The sequence below is a fragment of the Festucalex cinctus genome, chromosome 1, assembly GCF_051991245.1.
Source record: "Festucalex cinctus isolate MCC-2025b chromosome 1, RoL_Fcin_1.0, whole genome shotgun sequence".
In the NCBI taxonomy this organism is placed as follows: Eukaryota; Metazoa; Chordata; class Actinopteri; order Syngnathiformes; family Syngnathidae; genus Festucalex; species Festucalex cinctus.
In genome coordinates this window covers 4,477,452-4,501,034 of record NC_135411.1, presented here as the reverse complement: position 1 = coordinate 4,501,034, position 23,583 = coordinate 4,477,452, and the positions used below count along the sequence as shown (strand labels likewise).

General features: G+C 40.4%; 1 protein-coding gene across 1 annotated transcript; it reads left to right on the top strand.

Moving 5' to 3' along the window:
• Positions 1-1,317: 1,317 nt before the first annotated feature.
• LOC144006397 (uncharacterized) lies at positions 1,318-23,583 on the top strand. The gene is made up of 4 exons (XM_077505228.1): positions 1,318-1,756; positions 9,022-10,739; positions 15,286-15,457; positions 21,169-23,583. Exons 1-4 carry the CDS (start codon positions 1,633-1,635, stop codon positions 22,896-22,898), a joined length of 3,744 nt encoding a protein of 1,247 aa, XP_077361354.1. The 5' UTR covers positions 1,318-1,632; the 3' UTR covers positions 22,899-23,583.

The following is a 23,583-nucleotide window of genomic DNA, read 5'->3' as shown; positions in this document are numbered from 1 at the left end:
TTTTCCTGGCTCAAATCTTAAAAAAAAAAAAAAAAAAAAAAAGACCAGAGACTCTTGGGTGGATTTACAGATTTACAGTCTGAGGTAAAACAGCAAGGATGTTTTAAAAAAACTGTGCTACTAATAATTCTGGGGTACATTATCACAATTCATTCTAATCCACATTTATCCAGATTTCTCCTTACTTTGGAAGCATGTCTTATTTTGGTATATTTGAATTTGATAATAATGTCGATACACAGTTTCATTTGATAAATCTTATGATTATTCTAGCGAAGTTTTACATTCATAAGTCTAAATTTACACATAAGAAACAATCCTTTATTGATTTTTTTTTGTATCCATGAGAAATTATTTTTTGTCATTGTCTGGTTGTCTGTGTCCAAAAGCTGTAAAAACATATAACTATTGCAAACTTATAATTTATTTATATGATTTTGTATCAAACTATTTTCTTTTCTTTCAGTTATACTATTTGTAGGGGCCAATTGTGCATTGGTTAATTTGTAGTATGTTCTATATATTGTATATCGTCGTTAGTCATATTTACACGTTTGATATTGGATAATTTAGTTAAAAGTAATGGCGAATATTATTTTATGCGTATATTAGAATTTATTGGTTGAAAAGTACAAAGAGACAAATTGTTTAATTATTTCTTTATTGGAACTACTTTATTTGCAGCGTCACGTGACTCGCGAATGTGCATTGATAGAACGGCAACAAGTTGGACATGGAACAGATGAAACCAGCTCACGATAGAAGTGACATAGTTTTTTTGATCATACGATTTGATCTTTATTGGACGTACTTGTATTTTATTTGTGTTTTATTAAATAGTAAAATTCAAGACGTGGTCCTGTCGTTTGCGTTCAAGACTCATCGCTATACTGGTTTCAAGGGTGTTCGTGTTAGTGGAGTAACACCTACACTATTGATTTTATTTGGTTTAGCTTTTGTATGTTTTAACTTTCCTGGCGTGTTCTATGTTCTAATTGTTTATAGTGTATACAATGATTGTATTATTTCCCCCCCAATAGTTTGTATACTGATTGAGTGAATAGAGATTTAAAAAAAATAAAAACTAAACTGGGCTACTCGTATGTACAGGAAGTAAACATGTTTCTTCTTATTCGTCCGAGTGCAGTTTAAAGGTCTATTTATTTTTTATTATCCAAATGAATCTAGAATTAAACGTATAATTTTATTAGTTTTTTTTTTTTATTATTTGTTTTAAGTAAAATTAAATATTAACATTTTCGTGACATGAGATTTGTCCAACTGTGATTGCCGTAGATTTCACGTGGTAGCAGAAGAGCGACTCCATTCCAGGCACGACGCGTTTACGCTCGGCTTCACTATACAAATAATTCAACACGAATTCGTACGGAACGAACTGACACATCGACACTTTGCCCCGTCACTACTTTATTGAAGTCAAACATAATTGCTACGTTTCGTGTCTGGTTCAATCGTATCTCTCGGCCCTCTTTATTTTGCCTTAGCTTAGCTTAGCTTAGTTTAGCTTAGCTTAGCTTGCTCGGCGCCAAAAAACGAGACGCGTTTGCTATCGCCAAATTGGCTCAGCAGACGTCAATCGTGAGCGTAAAGTGTCGTGAATATCGTCTGAAGATGTTCACAATGGCGAAAGTCAAGTACGAAGAGGAGCTTTGTGGAGCACAGGAGGACAACGAGCGACAACGTCAACTGCTGGACGCCGTTTACAAGCAGCCTCGAGTTGTGTTGAACAGAGCAGGTTTGTCACTTGTTTCATCGACACTTTTCAACCATATGTACGTTTTTATTTCTGTAAGGACTCTTCACCGGGTCACTTTGTTACGATACACAGTTAGTTTTTTTCTTCAGTCGGTTTGGTACATTTCTCAGTCGATGAGAATTGGATTTAGCAGAGCTACAACTGAGGCAAAGCTCGCCGCCTTTTCTTTTTACGCGGTCAAGTCAGTCGCACTTCATTTTTTCTGTTCGCCCTTTTCTAGGATTTACGGTAGTGTGCTCGAAGAGACGCTGGCGCGGAGAATGTGACCGAGAACAACATTGGGTTTTCAAAATAAAAGATCGGTTTTCAAAAATAAAATTGAATTCAAACGCAGTTTAAAGTATGCTTGGTTTTATTATTATTATTATTATTATTATTATTATTATTAACAGTTTAAAAGCTGTTTCACCATAACAGTACCAATTCAAATTTCACTGGGAATGCACTCTTGTGGGGTGATATTGAGCAATAACATTGATATGTACAATATTAAGTCAACGGTAATTTAAAATGAAGGAAATGTTGAAATTGAGAAAAAAATAGGTGTGTGTCATCGAGCAGACATGCCACTTTGAGGCAGAACTAATTTGGGGTCAATAGGTCATATGACCTAGAAGCTATTAAGCAGAAAATAAGTGGAAGTCTAAAATGAAAAAAAAAAAATATATAAAAGGTGGGCATCATCTATCAGACATGGCACTATGATGCAGCATTGGTTGGGGTCAATAGGTCACATGGCCTGGAACCTATTGAGCTAAGAAGCTGAAATTTACAGATAATGAGAAAAAAAATTGTTAAAAATAAGCGGAGGTCTTTTTTGAATATGTACAATTTTCTCTTGTTGCCTCCAATATTAGTTGCTGATGTCATGTTGATCAAAATGTATGCTGTGTTAACCCTCGTCTCACACCTTGACTCCGCAACATTTTTGCATTGTTTTTTTTGCATATTTATTTTTTTGCACAATGAAAAATGGTTGAACAAGTTACAATACGTCAACCATATTTCTATATATTCCCAGTAGCCTTTTTTTTTTTTTTGGGCAAATGTTAACTTTTAATAATCAAAAATCAATTCAACCAATGAGCAACCCGTTTTCTGAAATTTGTGTTTTCATCTCTAATATTCTAATATAAATTATGGTGAAAACAGTGCCTCTGGATTGGCAGACCGGGGTGGTGGTCCCCCTTTTTAAGAAGGGGGACCGGAGGGTGTGTTCCAACTATAGAGGGATCACACTCCTCAACCTCCCTGGTAAGGTCTATTCAGGGGTGCTGGAGAGGAGGGTCCCTCGGGAAGTCGAATCTCGGATTCAGGAGGAGCGGTGCGGTTTTCGTCCTGGCCGTGGAACAGTGGACCAGCTCTACACCCTCAGCAGGATCCTTGAGAGTGCGTGGGAGTTCGCTCAACCAGTCCACATGTGTTTTGTGGATTTGGAGAAGGCGTTCGACCGTGTCACTCGGGGAGTCCTGTGGGGGGTGCTTCGGGAGTACGGGGTACCGGGCCCCCTGATACGGGCGGTTCGATCCCTGTTTAGTCTGCATTGCCGGCAGTAAGTCGGATTCGTTTCCAGTGAGGGTTGGACTCCGCCAAGGTTGCCCTTTGTCACCGATTCTGTTCATAATTTTTATGGACAGAATTTCTAGGCGCAGCCGAGGCGTCGAGGGGTTCCGGTTTGGTGGCCTCAGCATTGCATCTCTGCTCTTTGCAGATGATGTGGTGCTGTTGGCTTCTTCAGGCTGGGATCTCCAACTCTCACTGGAGCGGTTCGCAGCCGAGTGTGAAGCGGTTGGGATGAGGATCCGCACCTCCAAATCCGAGACCATGGTCCTCAATCGGAAAAGGGTGGCGTGTCCTCTCCGGGTCGGGGATGAGATCCTCCCCCAAGTGGAGGAGTTCAAGTATCTTGGGGTCTTGTTCACGAGTGAGGGCATGATGGAACGGGAGATCGACAGGTGGATCGGTGCAGCGTCTGCAGTAATGCGGACTCTGTATTGGTCCGTCGTGGTGACGAAAGAGCTGAGCCAAAAGGAGAAGCTCTCGATTTACCAGTCGACCTACGTTCCGACCCTCACTTATGGTCACGAGCTGTGTGTCGTGACCAGTGGCGTTCCTAAGCAACTTGGTACCCTCGGCAGGATTTCTGGTAGTGCCCCCCCCTCCCAGAGCGTGCACAACTTATTAGACCAAACACAAACACGACCCCCACTCCAATTATTAGACCAACCACAAAATATTTACATTTAGAGCATTTCCCACAGTTATTTTATACTTAATGGTAGAACCGTACGTCACTGTGGTATTTTCGCTGTAGAGGAAGAAAATAACGTGGAAAAAATGCTGCTGAAAAGTCAACTTACTGTAGGTTTGGCAACACAAGATGGCCGCCGCCAGCTTCACTTTTCACTACAGCATGAGCAGCCCAGTTAATTTATGACGTCCGTGCTGTATCAGCTAGAGATCGACCGATAATCGGTCGGGCCGATAATCGGGGCCGATATTTGACATATTGGTACATATCGGTATCGGTCTGTTTTATTAATCTGACGGCCGATATGAGCGATCCATTTAAAACTCCGTCTTTTCGCTTCGAATGCAGCCCAGAGCGTCTCTGTCTGTTATGGAGTCCAACTCCAGCAATGTAACGCCCATAGCAGCATTTGATTGGTTAGCCGTGCAAGAGCCAGAACCAATCAGTAGTGTATGCCTGTATCACAGTAGCCGGTCACACACGCACCCACGTACACAACGCGACAGACACATGCTTCGAAGGTAAGTTAAAAGAGAAGAGACTCCGCCGATCGTTTCACCATGATAAGCTAAACACATTGAATTATGTTGTGTATTAAATGCACTATATGAATGGAGCTGCATTGCCTTGCATTGAATCCCCGCTAGCTAACAGTGGTGTGTTCAGCTTAGCATGTAGGCTAACACCCAGTAGCTAATTCGCTACTTGAACTACTCGGGGAGGGAATCACACACATTTTCACTTAATTAAGTAAATAATGTTTGTTAGAAAGGTTCCAAATATTAACAGTTGTCATTATTATATTGTCTAGTTCCATGTTAAGAGTAGAGTAACGTCATTATATTTACCTCTCGTGACGCACACATTGCATTCTGGGTCACGTCCATTACTTGTTGCATAGCGGTTATTATGCAGTGAGATGCCACAATGACACTAAATAGCGTTTAGTTACTTTATATTGTGTTTATTTGTCGCACTGGTTTGCCATTGTGTGCCTTAAGCTTCGACGTCGATTTGATTGACAGCTCGTTGTGCACCTCGTTAAAGTCCGCTCCGTAACAAATTAAGTGTCTCAAACACCGTTTAACTACACGAACGTGTCCTCTTCCGTATGTTTGGCATTAGTAGAGAAGTGCACTAAAGTATAGTGTGCTTATTTGCTCGTTTTGTCTCTCTTTTCACGTCATGTCTGCCGTCAGTTGGGACATTATCCTCTCAATGGATGCCACTAATATGTAACATCTACGGCCGTACACGGCTGCAATTAATGTTCAGTGATGTAATTTCGTTACGTGCATCATACTTTGAATAATGAGCTCATGTTTGGTGTGTTGTATAACTTTCTCGTGTGTTAGTAACTATTCATGTGGACAGCTAAGATAGTGCTTGTTAATGTGAATTAGCAATGTTGCAGCCCAGTTATTACTTAGACAAGTACATCTGTGCCATTAAGTGATACAGTACAGTACAGTAGTGAGAGAATAGTGTGCCCATATACACACACGTGTCTATAAGTGTAAAACACATTAAACAGCAGAAACTGGCAGCGGTCCACCGCAACAATGTCTGTTTAACCAAGTTATTCTTACTATTATTATAACCAAGTTATTTTACTCTACCTTTTTCTGCGTTGATTGGGGCATCTTAAGTGGCAGTAAACTACATGATGAAGTGTCTTTTGACAGTTCTCTTGTAGAGAGGAGTAGCATGATATTGCTGTTCTCGATTTAAGATCCTCAGCTTATCAAAACTGTCTATATGGTAACAATAACAATAATCATAATAAGGTCTACAAGAACTGTATGGTGTTCAGGGATGAATAGTTTTTCTCATGGAATTTTTTATTTATTTTTGCTGTAGTAATAAGTAATGCCACAGCTGATGCACATTTTGAATGACAGGGTTCCTCCTATTACTTCAAAATATAAAAATATAACATTTATAGAATAAAACTACAAGTATCCCAAATGCTATAAAAGGTAATGTCACATTGGCCCCCACATTTAACTCCCCCCGCCACCAACGTCTTATTGCAGATAGAAGGATGTAAAATGAAAAGTGTAGTGTGAGAATCCATTGTAAAGAACGGTTAGGGTTTGCATTTATTCAAAAATTTGGTGCCAACATTTTAACTTTTACTGCAAATGAATATCGGCTTCAAATATCGGTTATCTGCCTCCTTGACTACCGATAATCGGAATCGGTATCGGCCCTGAAAAAAGCATATCGGTCGATCTCTAGTATCAGCCTGCACATCCACCTGAGAATCTGGCCGTGATCAGTTTTTTTTTTTTTTTTTTTTTTTGAAGGTTTGAGCCAGGACAGCTTACTCGCATTTTCATTTCATTTTCTTAACTAAAGAGCCAGACCTGTCACCAGAAAGAGAGTGCAGGGGGGACATTACCTTTTTTGGGGGAGCACACTTCATCAACCTAAATCTAATGTTGTTCAGGTTGAACAGTGGCATTGTGACAACTGCAAAAGCGGCGGAATGACTGTGACCCAGCCCCTTCTATCTGAGATTAGCAAGCAGTTGCCTTCATTTGCTTTTGTGGATTTAGGGCTGTACGATATGGATAAAATTTCGGATCATTTTTGCCAGACATCTTTATTCTTTGGTCTTTGACTCAGCATGAAACTTCGCATCATTTCAGTGTTTTATGGTGCCTTCTGTAATTTGTGTTATTTTATTTATAGTTATATTTACTTATTCACTTCCCTACATCTTATATATATTTTTTATTTTTTTTTGCTTTTATACTTACCTACTTATATTTACTATAATTAATTTTATTTTGTGTTATTTTCTTTCACTTGTGTCCACTACGAGACTGATTTCTATTCCATGCACTTTGTATGCAGCAATGGATGTTGTAAAGTGCTTGATAAAAAAGATTGAGTTGAGATATGTCGATCATATACAGAAACGACATATGCGTTCAGTGAAAAATATCAATCCATTAGGATGTGTAAAGTGCTGTTTATTATTATTATTGTTGTTGTTGTTGTTGTTGTTGTTATTATTATTATAACTTAGTGACAGTCATCACCCGTGACAAACTTGGCAATAAAAAAAAAAAGAAAAGAGGATTCAACTTACATTGTACTGCAACTATGCTTTAGTGATAAATAATTTTATACTCCAAAGTATTTGTTGTGTATGTGTGACTGCGTGGGTCTGTTAACCGCATACTGTGTATTGCTACAATTTGTCCGTGCTGTGTGGCTTGACTAATCAAAACAAAAGTTTGCCACTCACTTGTGAACGTTGTTTAGTGGACCAGTGAACGCAGGATTCCCAACCATGTCAACTGTGTCATCCTGGATCGAGGTTTGGCGTTTGCTCACTGCTCAGTCATTGGGTCAGTGCCGGCCGGCGAACGTGCACCACTATCGAACGCGGAAGTAGATTTGGCTAATGCGCGTCTCCGGAGCGCGCGTCACCCCCCCCCCCCCCCCAATCCCGATTACCATTGGCTAGCCGTAGATGTCAATCAAAGCCAAATTTGAAAGGATGTATGTGGTTGGCTGGCAAGCCATGCTTTACTTGAACAGAAGGCGCACGTTTACGTGACTGATAAAAGTAAAAAAAATTAATAAATTCTCCTTTCCCTGTCATCCTTTTGCTCACGAGCGCCCCTAGCATCTGCCTAATCTGCCTAATGGCAGGAGCGCCACTGGTCGTGACCAAAGAACGAGATCCCGGATACAAGCGGCCGAAATGAGTTTCCTCCGCAGGGTGTCCGGGCTCTCCCTTAGAGATAGGGTGAGAAGCTCGGTCATCCGGGAGGGACTCGGAGTCAAGCCGCTGCTCCTCCGCGTTGAGAGGAGCCAGCTGAGGTGGCTCGGGCATCTGGTTCGGATGCCTCCTGGACGCCTCCCTGGGGAGGTCTTCCGGGCATGTCCCACCGGCGGGAGGCCCCGGGGACGACCCAGGACACGCTGGAGAGACTATGTCTCCCGGCTGGCCTGGGAACGCCTTGGGATCCCGCCGGAGGAGCTGGTTGAAGTGGCTGGGGAGAGGGAGGTCTGGGTTTCCCTCCTAAAGCTGCCTTCCCCGCGACCTGACCTCGGATAAGCGGAGGAAGATGGATGGATGGATGGATGAATTTATGGTGAATGCTAGGGCTGGGTATCGATTCAAATTTCCAGGATTTGTTTGTGTGTGTTGAATGTGTTGTGTGTGTGTGTGTTGGGGGCGGGGTCGATATATCTATACATGGCTTTATGTATCGATATTGGGATATGAAAAGGCGTATCTATACGGTATCGATATATCAATATTTTGAACCCAGCCCAAGTTAATTCAATTGAAATAGAAAGGGCATATGAAAACAAATTCCTTGTAGTAGTTATTGATGATAAATTATTTTGGAAGCCACACATAGAAAATGTTAAAAGGAAAATGTCAAAAATCATAGGGATACTCTATAAAACTAAGGATGTCCTGAACATGAACTCATTATATACATTATACAGTTCATTATTCTTACAATATCTGACCTATTGTGTGAAAATCTGGGCAAATGCAAATAAAACAAACACCAACTCTGTATTCAAATTGCAAAAGAGAGCTATAAGAATTATTAATTAATCAAAATATACTGAATCAACACATCCATTATTTATTAAATACAATGAAATTTTATGACTTGGTTGAGTTTAAATTAGCACCAAATTAGACACAGTCCTTATGATATAAGGGGTGCACATGTCTATAAAAACAAAACAAAAAAACAAGAACAAATATTAAGCAAAGGTGTGTATCTGTTAGGTGTTAATTTGTGGAATCATTTGGGAATTGCCCTGAAAGGATGTGACTCACTTGTTGAGTTTAAAAAAAATGTTTAAAAGTAAAAAAAAAAAAAAAAATACTTGTGTATAGATTTGTTATTCATTCACTCATGTGGCCCATGTGATAAACTTCAATATAAAATACATAACATCACAATAAATTAACTTTACCAAACCATGTGTATCTTGTGTCTCGCAGATGTCGGTGAAAAATATATTTTTCCTGAGCGGCAGGAGCCAGAGTTCCCTGGCGTGAAACAGGAGGAGGACTTGGAGCCTCTGCAAGTTAAAGAAGAGCAGCAGCAACAGCCTCCCAACATCAAAAAAGAGGAGCAGCTGCCACCATACATTGAAGAGGAGGAGCACTTCACAGAGTTGCCCGTGACTGGTGTCCATTTGAAGACTGAAGATGAACGTCAATATGAAGAGAACAAAGGGGCGGAGTCTCCAAGCAGACAACAAATGACAAATGATGACAGCCGGTTAGCTCTTATGTCAGATGGTGAAGACGCGTCACACGCTGCTCACACTGCTGACGATGAACAGTGTGAAGATGATGTGACATGTCACACTGATGGCAAACGGTGGAAATCTTCTCAGTGTGGAAAAACCTTTGGTTCCAAGTCTCAATTGAGAAGACACGCGATGGGCCACACTGGTCATAAACCCTTTGCTTGCACAGTTTGTGGTCGAAAATTTGCTCGCAAGGGACACTTAAAAAGACACACAAGAACCCACACTGGAGAGAAGCCCTTTGCCTGCTCAGTTTGTGGTAAAAAATTTACTGCTAATGAAACGTTAAAAATACACACAAGAACCCACACTGGAGAGAAGCCCTTTGCTTGCTTGGTTTGTGGTCAAAATTTTTCTTCCAAGGGATACTTAAAAATACACACAAGAACCCACACTGGAGAGAAGCCTTTTGCTTGCTTGGTTTGTGGTCAAAATTTTGCTTTCAAGGGATACTTAAAAATACACACAAGAACCCACACTGGAGAGAAGCCCTTTGCCTGCTCAGTTTGTGGTAAGAAATTTTGTGAAAAGGAAAAATTAAAAAGACACACAAGAACCCACACTGGAGAGAAGCCCTTTGCTTGCTTGGTTTGTGGTCAAAATTTTTCTTCCAAGGGATACTTAAAAATACACACAAGAACCCACACTGGAGAGAAGCCTTTTGCTTGCTTGGTTTGTGGTAAGAAATTTCGTGAAAAGGAAACATTAAAAATACACACAAGAACCCACACTGGAGAGAAGCCCTTTGCCTGCTCAGTTTGTGGTAAGAAATTTCGTGAAAAGGAAAATTTAAAAATACACACAAGAACCCACACTGGAGAGAAGCCCTTTGCTTGCTTGGTTTGTGGTCAAAATTTTTCTTCCAAGGGATACTTAAAAATACACACAAGAACCCACACTGGAGAGAAGCCTTTTGCTTGCTTGGTTTGTGGTAAGAAATTTCGTGAAAAGGAAACATTAAAAAGACACACAAGAACCCACACTGGAGAGAAGCCCTTTGCTTGCTCGGTTTGTGGTAAGAAATTTCCTGAAAAGGAAAAATTAAAAATACACACAAGAACCCACACTGGAGAGAAGCCCTTTGCTTGCTCAGTTTGTGGTCGAAGTTTCTCTAGGAAGGGAAATTTAACAACGCACACGCGAATCCACACGGGAGAGAAGCACTTTGCTTGCTTGGTTTGTGGTCAAAATTTTTCTTCCAAGGGATACTTAAAAATCCACACAAGAGCCCACACTGGAGAGAAGCCTTTTGCTTGCTCAGTTTGTGGTAAAAAATTTACTGCTAATGAAACGTTAAAAAGACACACAAAGACCCACACTGATGAGAAACCATTTGCTTGCTCAGTTTGTGGTCAAAGATTCCCAACAAAGGGCAACGCTGAGAGGCACAAGTGTGCTGGTGAGAAAAGCGGTTGATGAATGAAGCTTGATATGATCTCATTTAGGAATTGACATTTAAAATGGTGCAGAAATTTCTACCGCTAAATGAATGATTGATCTGTGTACTTGTATCGTGTGTTGTGTCTTAGCCTATTTTGAAATTGAGTTTGTTCTGTCCCTCATAACTACAGTAAATTGAGGCATATTGCTCAGTCAATTTTTGTTTTGTAGAAATGTTATGTTCTATTTTTGCCAGTAGATGTCGCCCTTGTCATTGTGTGTTCATGTGTTTGATTTTGTTAAGTGAACCGGAGCCGCCTAGTGGCGAAGCAATGAAAATAGCAGCTATGTTTTTGAGGACCTGCACACGCAGTCACAGCACGGGAGGAAACGCAAGATTTTCCTCAAGTCTCATCATTGTTTTTTATTTCGGAGCCTTGGCAGAGCATAATCTGTAAGTCATAACGCTTTGACGTATTTGTGTTTGTGATTATTTTAGGTTTCTTGGTGGTGAACTTTCTTTGAAAAGGCGCTGACTCGATGTTATTAGCCGTTAGCTGCTAACCTGTGCTAAAGTTATTGTTGGCCTACTTGTGTTAGTTAAATGGTATTTTTCACACTGTACACTTATTTGTAGACAGAAGCATTTATGACTTGTTTTAATCTGTATGTTGCAGTTTCACAAAATAGAAAAGAAGGAAGTAAAGAGCCACGACTACAGCAACCACGTGTCTTTATTTGGAACTCTTTCACATGTTTAGCTCGCTGCCTAAGTTGCGCTAACTGAGGGCAGAAGAGAGTTTGTTTTGAAAACGTAACATCAACCTGACAAGTGGCTGCAGATTCTAACTGACGGCTATAATCTGTCATCTGTACATGTAAATGTCCGTTCATATGTAGTTTGCCTTATATACATATTAAAAGGCTGTTGTTGAACACATTATTTTAGGTTAATTAATTATGCACAAATTAGCGTGTCAAAAAAATAACGCAACTGATCGCGAGTCAATGCAAAATTTGGCCCATTGAGGTACACAGAGTAGACTGCAGGGGGCACCACTACAGAGTAGCACGAGCACAGCGACCTGTATATATGACTGGATAGCAGATAGCCCTTACACGCCCGTGCAAGCCGTTGAAGCCACAGGGCGGCCATCTTGCTCCTACCATCTCGTCAGTGGGTGGACGGTATGTCCACTTTGAGGACCCCTTTTTTTTTTTTTAAATCACTCAGTTCCATGGACAGCATGATTTATGGTGATTTAAATTTGTTAAAAACAAGAGGACTTCGGACATTTTCCAACTTGCCTTAAGGCGTGTAAATGATATGTTACATGACGTTTACAGGAGGAAACTTGTTTAATTCATTGTTTATGAAAGAATCACAACTGTTCAACAAATAATATTGGGTCCTTACGTGCACACATATGACAGAAAAGATGGCGCTTTCAAGCAGCAATGCCAGTTAAGTGGGGATTTTGGGAGGTTGTTGTGCTGTTAGACTAGCTCAGGGGTGTCAAAACTCAGTTTTGTTGCAGTCCTCAGGGTTTATCTCAGAGGGCTGTTATGACGGGGAAACCAAATGTTTATTCGTCTCACCGAACAAGATGGATTACTCGTTTTGAAATGAGAAGTCAAGGGTAAAAGTTTGGAATCAGAATCCTGCCAATACCTCGTAACTTCGGTTTGAATCTCCGAAAACATTTTTGAATGACTGAAAAAATGTTTCGAATCTCCAAAAATATTTTTGAATGACTAAAAAATCACAGAAAAAGCTGTAAAATAAAAAAAAATGCTTAGAAAAGACAGACATTTTTTTAAAGTATGATTTTACAGTGTTTCACCCACAAATTTTCAGAGGTTCAAAATGGTCACCAGCCAAGTTTCAAAAATGGCGTTTTGGCATTGTTCTCCCGAGGCATTTATTTGTTTCCCGTTTTTGAAACCTGTAAACTCTGAACGTTCTCAAAACGTTGAAAAAATATTTCCAAACCTGAAAAGTGGGTTTGAATCTCCAAAAAGTATAAAAAATCATTCAAAATGACAACCTTTTTTTTTTTTTTTAACAGTTTCACCCACAAACTTTCAGAGATTCAAAACGTTCACCAGCCAAGTTTCAAAAATGGCATTTTGGCATTGTTTTCCCGAGGCATTGGTTGAAAGACTGAAAATGTTTTCAATGTTGTTTTGAAACTGCAATTGACCTTTCGCATTAGCTCCGCCCCCCTTAGTTACTGTTGCTAGTCCGTCAAGCTTGGTGCCTCCGACAGCACAAGCCGTGACGGGAAGACTTACACCGGCGTGTATTAGTGATTTCTTTTGGAGCAATACCAGTGCAATATCCTCCAGATCGAGGCAAAAAGGTTTACAATATGCAGTGGAGGGTTATAGTCATAATATGAAATTAGCCAGCGAAGGGGAAACATACGCTAAATCTGAGAAAACCCCATGACCTATACTTCAGATGCAACCAGCACAGCATTATGGACCAGTCGTGCTCTTGTACTGCCGGGTAAGTTTTCTTACTTATATTAGTCTAGTATTGTTAAAATATGAGGATTACTGTTAGGTCAGCAAGTTAGCTAAACCTCGGTGTTTATAGCTAGCTAAACATTAGTGTTTTGTTTTTGTTTTTTTTGTCTTTGAAAGCATCAGATCAGTCATTGTTATTCTTTGTCCATCATAAAAAAAATATTTATGTCACCCTAGCCATGGATGTAGTTCAGGTTATATGGCTGGTTGGGATACTCCGGAGACGGGTGTCCGTTCACAAAATTCTGCATGAAAAATGAAAACAAGATAAGCTCGGGGCACTTATTAGGACGCTTAAGTTTGCCAAACTTGACGAAGCTTTGTGTTAACGTTAGCTCGCAACATTTAGATGAATGCAAAAGCTAACAGAAGACATTAAACTAACATTAACCACTGACTGAACAAGCTTAACTTAGATGGCAATGACATTCTAGTAATATATTTTATTCATTAATAGTAACTACAATAACTTTGATATCGTTTTGTTATTGCCCCGAAAGCAAACTACACTACAGCTAGCTAGTTAGCCCGATAGAGTTAGCATAGTCTTACCTTATAGCACAGTCCGATTTACATACTCCGTAGGCACACCGCTTCATCATTTTGGAGGTCCGGAGCTTGTTAATGGTTGTCACTCTTCTTCCGTAAAGTTTTATGGTGGTTAGCAGTCTCGTAAGCCATCAAATAAAATCAATCAGACTATGGACGTCATCGAGAGCTGAGTAAAGCTTGACGGACTATGCTTACATAGCAACGGTTGCTAAATGTGTGATTGGTCAATGCTCGTTTGGGGGGGCGGAGTTTGCGAAAGGTCAATTACGGATACAACTCACCTGACTTTTGGCAGCGATATTCGGCCGAGCAAGAAAAGAAAAAGTGTAGTCAATAGTGCATAGAATTTGCCGGCCGGCACTCGACTAGAACTTTTCCTGGCTCAAAGCTTTAAAAAAAAAAAAAAAAAAAGAAAGAAAAAGACCAGAGACTCTTTGGTGGATTTACAGATTTACAGTCTGAGGTAAAACAGCAAGGATGTTTAAAAAAAACCTGTGCTACTAATAATTCTGGGGTACATTATCACAATTCATTATAATCCACATTTATCCAGATTTCTCCTTACTTTGGAAGCATGTCTTATTTTGGTATATTTGAATTTGATAATAATGTCTATACACAGTTTCATTTGATAAATCTTATGATTATTCTAGTGAAGTTTTACATTCATAAGTCTAAATTTACACGTAAGAAACAATCCTTTATTGATTTTTTTTTGTATCCATGAGAAATAATTTTTTGTCATTGTCTGGTTGTCTGTGTCCAAAAGCTGTAAAAACATATAACTATTGCAATCTTATCATTTATTTATATGATTTTGTATCAAACTATTTTCTTTTCTTTCAGTTATACTATTGATTTTATTTGGTTTAGCTTTTGTATGTTTTAACTTTCCTGGCGTGTTCTATGTTCTAATTGTTTATAGTGTATACAATGATTGTATTATTTCCCCCCCCCAATATTTTGTATACTGATTGAGTGAATAGAGTTTTAAAAAAATAAAAACTAAACTGGGCTACTCGTATGTACAGGAAGTAAACATGTTTCTTCTTGTTCGTCCGAGTGCAGTTTAAAGGTTTATTTATTTTTATTATCCAAATGAATCTAGAATTAAACGTATAATTTTATGAGCTTTTTTTTAAATTATTTTTTTAAGTAAAATTAAATATTAGCATTTTCGTGACATGAGATTTGTCCAACTGTAATTGCCGTAGATTTCACGTGGTAGCAGAAGAGCGACTCCATTCCAGGCACGACGCGTTTACGCTCGGCTTCACGATAAAAATAATTCAACACGAATTCGTACGGAACGAACTGACACATCGACACTTTGCCCCGTCACTACTTTATTGAAGTCAAACATAATTGCTACGTTTCGTGTCTGGTTCATTCGTATCTCTCGGCCCTCTTTATTTTGTCTTGGTTTAGCTTAGCTTAGCTTAGTTTAGCTTAGTTTAGCTTAGCTTAGCTTGCCGCCAAATTGGCTCAGCAGACGTCAATCGTGAGCGTAAAGTGTCGTGAATATCGTCTGAAGATGTTCACAATGGCGAAAGTCAAGTACGAAGAGGAGCTTTGTGGAGCACAGGAGGACAACGAGCGACAACGTCAACTGCTGGACGCCGTTTACAAGCAGCCTCGAGTTGTGTTGAACAGAGCAGGTTTGTCACTTGTTTCATCGACACTTTTCAACCATATGTACGTTTTTATTTCTGTAAGGACTCTTCACCGGGTCACTTTGTTACGATACACAGTTTTTTTTCTTCAGTCGGTTTGGTACATTTCTCAGTCGATGAGAATTGGATTTAGCAGAGCTACAACTGAGGCAAAGCTAGCCGCCTTTTCTTTTTACGCGGTCAAGTCAGCCGCCTTTTCTTTTTACGCGGTCAAGTCAGCCGCACTTCATTTTTTCTGTTCGCCCTTTTCTAGGATTTACGGTAGTGTGCTCGAAGAGACGCTGGCGCGGAGAATGTGACCGAGAACAACATTGGGTTTTCAAAATAAAAGATCGGTTTTCAAAAATAAAATTGAATTCAAACGCAGTTTAAAGTATGCTTGGTTTTATTATTATTATTATTATTATTATTATTATTATTATTATTATTATTAACAGTTTAAAAGCTGTTTCACAATAACAGTACCAATTCAAATTTCACTGGGAATGCACTCTTGTGGGGTGATATTGAGCAATAACATTGATATGTACAATATTAAGTCAACGGTAATTTAAAATGAAGGAAATGTTGAAATTGAGAAAAAAATAGGTGTGTGTCATCGAGCAGACATGCCACTTTGAGGCAGAACTAATTTGGGGTCAATAGGTCATATGACCTAGAAGCTATTAAGCAGAAAATAAGTGGAAGTCTAAAATGAAAAAAAAAAAATATATAAAAGGTGGGCATCATCTATCAGACATGGCACTATGATGCAGCATTGGTTGGGGTCAATAGGTCACATGGCCTGGAACCTATTGAGCTAAGAAGCTGAAATTTACAGATAATGAGAAAAAAAATTGTTAAAAATAAGCGGAGGTCTTTTTTGAATATGTACAATTTTCTCTTGTTGCCTCCAATATTAGTTGCTGATGTCATGTTGATCAAAATGTATGCTGTGTTGACCCTAGTCTCACACCTTGACTCCGCAACATTTTTGCATTATTTTTTTTGCATATTTATTTTTTTGCACAATGAAAAATGGTTGAACAAGTTACAATACGTCAACCATATTTCTATATATTCCCAGTAGCCTTTTTTTTTTTTTCGAGGCAAATGTTAACTTTTACTAATCAAAAATCAATTCAACCAATGAGCAACCCGTTTTCTGAAATTTGTGTTTTCATCTCTAATATTCTAATATAAATTATGGTGAAAACAGTGCCTCTGGATTGGCAGACCGGGGTGGTGGTCCCCCTTTTTAAGAAGGGGGACCGGAGGGTGTGTTCCAACTATAGAGGGATCACACTCCTCAACCTCCCTGGTAAGGTCTATTCAGGGGTGCTGGAGAGGAGGGTCCGTCGGGAGGTCGAATCTCGGATTCAGGAGGAGCGGTGCGGTTTTCGTCCTGGCCGTGGAACAGTGGACCAGCTCTACACCCTCAGCAGGATCCTTGAGGGTGCGTGGGAGTTCGCTCAACCAGTCCACATGTGTTTTGTGGATTTGGAGAAGGCGTTCGACCGTGTCACTCGGGGAGTCCTGTGGGGGGTGCTTCGGGAGTACGGGGTACCGGGCCCCCTGATACGGGCGGTTCGGTCCCTGTTTAGTCTTCATTGCCGGCAGTAAGTCGGATTCGTTTCCAGTGAGGGTTGGACTCCGCCAAGGTTGCCCTTTGTCACCGATTCTGTTCATAATTTTTATGGACAGAATTTCTAGGCGCAGCCGAGGCGTCGAGGGGTTCCGGTTTGGTGGCCTCAGCATTGCATCTCTGCTCTTTGCAGATGATGTGGTGCTGTTGGCTTCTTCAGGCTGGGATCTCCAACTCTCACTGGAGCGGTTCGCAGCCGAGTGTGAAGCGGTTGGGATGAGGATCCGCACCTCCAAATCCGAGACCATGGTCCTCAATCGGAAAAGGGTGGCGTGTCCTCTCCGGGTCGGGGATGAGATCCTCCCCCAAGTGGAGGAGTTCAAGTATCTTGGGGTCTTGTTCACGAGTGAGGGCATGATGGAACGGGAGATCGACAGGTGGATCGGTGCAGCGTCTGCAGTAATGCAGACTCTGTATTGGTCCGTCGTGGTGACGAAAGAGCTGAGCCAAAAGGAGAAGCTCTCGATTTACCAGTCGACCTACGTTCCGACCCTCACTTATGGTCACGAGCTGTGTGTCGTGACCAGTGGCGTTCCTAAGCAACTTGGTACCCTCGGCAGGATTTCTGGTAGTGCCCCTGCTCCCAGAGCGTGCACAACTTATTAGACCAAACACAAACACGACCCCTACTCAAATTATTAGACCAACCACAAAATATTTACATTTAGAGCATTTCCCACAGTTATTTTATACTTAATGGTAGAACCGTACGTCACTGTGGTATTTTCGCTGTAGAGGAAGAAAATAACGTGGAAAAAATGCTGCTGAAAAGTCAACTTACTGTAGGTTTGGCAACACAAGATGGCCGCCGCCAGCTTCACTTTTCACTACAGCATGAGCAGCCCAGTTAATTTATGACGTCCGTGCTGTATCAGCCTGCACATCCACCTGAGAATCTGACCGTGATCAGTTTTTTTTTTTTTTTTTGAAGGTTTGAGCCAGGACAGCTTACTCGCATTTTCATTTCATTTTCTTAACTAAAGAGCCAGACCTGTCACCAGAAAGAGAGTGCAGGGGGGGCATTACCTTTTTTGGGGGAGCACACTTCATCAACCTAAATCTAATGTTGTTCAGGTTGAACAGTGGCATTGTGACAACTGCAAAAGCGGCGGAATGACTGTGACCCAGCCCCTTCTATCTGAGATTAGCTAGCAGTTGCCTTCATTTGCTTTTTGGATTTAGGGCTGTACGATATGGATAAAATTTCGGATCATTTTTGCCTGACATCTTTATTCTTTGGTCTTTGACTCAGCATGAAACTTCGCATCATTTCAGTGTTTTATGGTGCCTTCTGTAATTTGTGTTATTTTATTTATAGTTATATTTACTTATTCACTTCCCTACATCTTATATATATATATTTTTTTTTTTTTGCTTTTATACTTACCTACTCATATTTACTATAATTAATTTTATTTTGTGTTATTTTCTTTCACTTGTGTCCACTGCAAGACTGATTTCTATTCCATGCACTTTGTATGCAGCAATGGATGTTTTAAAGTGCTTGATAAAAAAGATTGAGTTGAGATATGTCGATCATATACAGAAACGACATATGCGTTCAGTGAAAAATATCAATCCATTAGGATGTGTAAAGTGCTGTTTATTATTGTTATTATTATTATTGTTGTTGTTGTTGTTGTTATTATTATAACTTAGTGACAGTCATCAACCGTGACGAACTTGGCAATTAAAAAAAAAAAGAAAAGAGAATTCAACTTACATTATACTGCAACTATGCTTTAGTGATAAATAATTTTATGCTCCAAAGTAGGGGTGTGAATTGCCTAGTACCTGACGATTCGATTCGTATCACGATTCACAGGTCACGATTCGATTCGATACCGATTAATCCCGATACGAATTTATAAGTCGATTCTTGCGATTTTTTTCAGTCAAATTTAGAAAATACTAATCAGTAAGCTTGTAGAGTGTAAGATTTATATGAAAATGTATTATTTATTTATCTGAAATTTCAGTCTTATAGAGGTTGTAATCTGTTTCATGTTTAAACAGCATTAAAATAAAATATTAAGGCTTAATGTTCCATTCATATAACATTCTTCCATGCTCAAGGTGTGAATCCTAAAAAAAAAAAAAAAAAAAAACTATTCTGCCGATTATTGAATCGATTCGAGAATCGCGCGATGTAGTATCGCGATATATCGCCGAATCGATTTTTTTTTAACACCCCTACTCCAAAGTATTTGTTGTGGATGTGTGACTGCGTGGGTCTGTTAACCGCATACTGTGTATTGCTACAATTTGTCCGTGCTGTGTGGCTTGACTAATCAAAACAAAAGTTTGCCACTCACTTGTGAACGTTGGTTCGTGGACCAGTGAACGCAGGATTCCCAACCATGTCAACTGTGTCATCCTGGATCGAGGTTTGGCGTTTGCTCACTGCTCAGTCATTGGGTCAGTGCCGGCCGGCGAACGTGCACCACTATCTAACGCGGAAGTAGATTTGGCTAATGCGCGTCTCCGGAGCGCGCGTCACCCCCCCCAATCCCGATTACCATTGGCTAGCCGTAGATGTCAATCAAAGCCAAATTTGAAAGGATGTATGTGGTTGGCTGGCAAGCCATGCTTTACTTGAACAGAAGGCGCACGTTTACGTGACTGATAAAAGTAAAAAAAAAAACCAATAAATTCTCCTTTCCCTGTCGTCCTTTTGCTCACGAGCGCCCCTGGCATCTGCCTAATCTGCCTAATGGCAGGAGCGCCACTGGTCGTGACCAAAAGAACGAGATCCCGGATACAAGCGGCCGAAATGAGTTTCCTCCGCAGGGTGTCCGGGCTCTCCCTTAGAGATAGGGTGAGAAGCTCGGTCATCCGGGAGGGACTCGGAGTCAAGCCGCTGCTCCTCCGCGTTGAGAGGAGCCAGCTGAGGTGGCTCGGGCATCTGGTTCGGATGCCTCCTGGACGCCTCCCTGGGGAGGTCTTCCGGGCATGTCCCACCGGCGGGAGGCCCCGGGGACGACCCAGGACACGCTGGAGAGACTATGTCTCCCGGCTGGCCTGGGAGCGCCTTGGGATCCCGCCGGAGGAGCTGGTTGAAGTGGCTGGGGAGAGGGAGGTCTGGGTTTCCCTCCTAAAGCTGCCGCCCCCGCGACCTGACCTCGGATAAGCGGAGGAAGATGGATGGATGGATGGATGGATGGATGGATGAATTTATGGTGAATTCTAGGGCTTGGTATCGATTCAAATTTCCAGGATTTGTTTGTGTGTGTTGTGTGTGTGTGTGTGTGTGTGTGTGTGTGTGTGTGTGTGTGTGTTGGGGGCGGGGTCGATATATCTATACATGGCTTTATGTATCGATATTGGGATATGAAAAGGCGTATCTATACGATATCGATATATCAATATTTTGAACCCAGCCCGAGTTAATTCAATTGAAATAGAAAGGGCGTATGAAAACAAATTCCTTGTAGTAGTTATTGATGATAAATTATTTTGGAAGCCACACATAGAAAATGTTAAAAGGAAAATGTGAAAAATCATAGGGATACTCTATAAAACTAAGGATGTCCTGAACATGAACTCATTATATACATTATACAGTTCATTATTCTTACAATATCTGACCTATTGTGTGAAAATCTGGGCAAATGCAAATAAAACAAACACCAACTCTGTATTCAAATTGCAAAAGAGAGCTATAAGAATTATTAATTAATCAAAATATACTGAATCAACACATCCATTATTTATTCAATACAATGAAATTTTATGACTTGGTTGAGTTTAAATTAGCACCAAATTAGACACAGTCCTTATAATATAAGGGGTGCACATGTCTCTTAAAAAAAAAAAAAAAAAACAAGAACAAATATTAAGCAAAGGTGTGTATCTGTTAGGTGTTAATTTGTGGAATCATTTGGGAATTGCCCTGAAAGGATGTGACTCACTTGTTGAGTTTAAAAAAAAATGTTTAAAAGTTTAAAAAAAATACTTGTGTATAGATTGTTATTCATTCACTCATGTGGCCCATGTGATAAACTTCAATATAAAATACATAACATCACAATAAATTAACTTTACCAAACCATGTGTATCTTGTGTCTCGCAGATGTCAGAGAAAAATATATTTTTCCTGAGCGGCAGGAGCCAGAGTTCCCTGGCGTGAAACAGGAGGAGGACTTGGAGCCTCTGCAAGTTAAAGAAGAGCAGCAGCAACAGCCTCCCAACATCAAAAAAGAGGAGCAGCTGCCACCATACATTGAAGAGGAGGAGCACTTCACAGAGTTGCCCGTGACTGGTGTCCATTTGAAGACTGAAGATGAACGTCAATATGAAGAGAACAAAGGGGCGGAGTCTCCAAGCAGACAACAAATGACAAATGATGACAGCCGGTTAACTCTTATGTCAGATGGTGAAGACGCGTCACACGCTGCTCACACTGCTGACGATGAACAGTGTGACGATGATGTGACATGTCACACTGATGGCAAACGGTGGAAATGTTCTCAGTGTGGAAAAACCTTTGGTTCCAAGTCTCAATTGAGAAATCATGCGATGGGCCACATTGGTGATAAACCTTTTGTCTGCTCAGTTTGTGGTCGAAGTTTCTCTAGGAAGGAAACTTTAACAACGCACACGCGAACCCACACGGGAGAGAAGCCTTTTGCTTGCACAATTTGTGGTCGAAAATTTGCTCAGAGGGGACACTTAAAAAGACACACAAGAACCCACACTGGAGAGAAGCCCTTTGCTTGCTCAGTTTGTGGTCAAAATTTTTCTTCCAAGGGATACTTAAAAATACACACAAGAACCCACACTGGAGAGAAGCCCTTTGCTTGCTCAGTTTGTGGTAAGAAATTTCCTGAAAAGGAAAAATTAAAAAGACACACAAGAACCCACACTGGAGAGAAGCCCTTTGCTTGCTTGGTGTGTGGTCAAAATTTTGCTTTCAAGGGATACTTAAAAATACACACAAGAACCCACACTGGAGAGAAGCCCTTTGCTTGCTCGGTTTGTGGTAAAAAATTTCGTGAAAAGGAAAATTTAAAAATACACACAAGAACCCACACTGGAGAGAAGCCCTTTGCTTGCTTGGTTTGTGGTCAAAATTTTTCTTCCAAGGGATACTTAAAAATACACACAAGAACCCACACTGTAGAGAAGCTCTTTGCCTGCTCAGTTTGTGGTAAGAAATTTCCTGAAAAGGAAAAATTAAAAATACACACAAGAATCCACACTGGAGAGAAGCCCTTTGCTTGCTTGGTTTGTGGTCAAAAATTTTCTTACAAGGGATACTTAAAAATACACACAAGAACCCACACTGGAGAGAAGCCCTTTGCTTGCTTGGTTTGTGGTAAGAAATTTCGTGATAAGGAAAAATTAAAAATACACACAAGAACCCACACTGGAGAGAAGCCCTTTGCTTGCTCGGTTTGTGGTAAGAAATTTCCTGAAAAGGAAACATTAAAAATACACACAAGAACCCACACTGGAGAGAAGCCCTTTGCTTGCTCAGTTTGTGGTCGAAGTTTCTCTAGGAAGGGAACTTTAACAACGCACAGGCGAATCCACACGGGAGAGAAGCACTTTGCTTGCTTGGTTTGTGGTCAAAATTTTTCTTCCAAGGGATACTTAAAAATCCACACAAGAGCCCACACTGGAGAGAAGCCTTTTGCTTGCTCAGTTTGTGGTAAAAAATTTACTGCTAATGAAACGTTAAAAAGACACACAAAGACCCACACTGATGAGAAACCATTTTCTTGCTCAGTTTGTGGTCAAAGATTCCCAACAAAGGGCAACGCTGAGAGGCACAAGTGTGCTGGTGAGAAAAGCGGTTGATGAATGAAGCTTGATATGATCTCATTTAGGAATTGACATTTAAAATGGTGCAGAAATATCTACCGCTAAATGAATGATTGATCTGTGTACTTGTATCGTGTGTTGTGTCTTAGCCTATTTTGAAATTGAGTTTGTTCTGTCCCTCATAACGACAGTAAATTGAGGCATATTGCTCAGTCAATTTTTGTTTTGTAGAAATGTTATGTTCTATTTTTGCCAGTAGATGTCGCCCTTGTCATTGTATGTTCATGTGTTTGATTTTGTTAAGTGAACCGGAGCCGCCTAGTGGCGAAGCAATGAAAATAGCAGCTATGTTTTTGAGGACCTGCACACGCAGTCACAGCACGGGAGGAAACGCAAGATTTTCCTCTAGTCTCATCATTGTTTTTTTTTCGGAGCCTTGGCAGAGCATAATCTGTAAATCATAACGCTTTGACGTATTTGTGTTTGTGATTATTTTAGGTTTCTTGGTGGTGAACTTTCTTTGAAAAGGCGCTGACTCGATGTTATTAGCCGTTAGCTGCTAACCTGTGCTAAAGTTATTGTTGGCCTACTTGTGTTAGTTAAATGGTATTTTTCACACTGTACACTTATTTGTAGACAGAAGCATTTATCTTGTTTTAATCTGTATGTTGCAGTTTCACAAAATAGAAAAGAAGGAAGTAAAGAGCCACGACTACAGCAA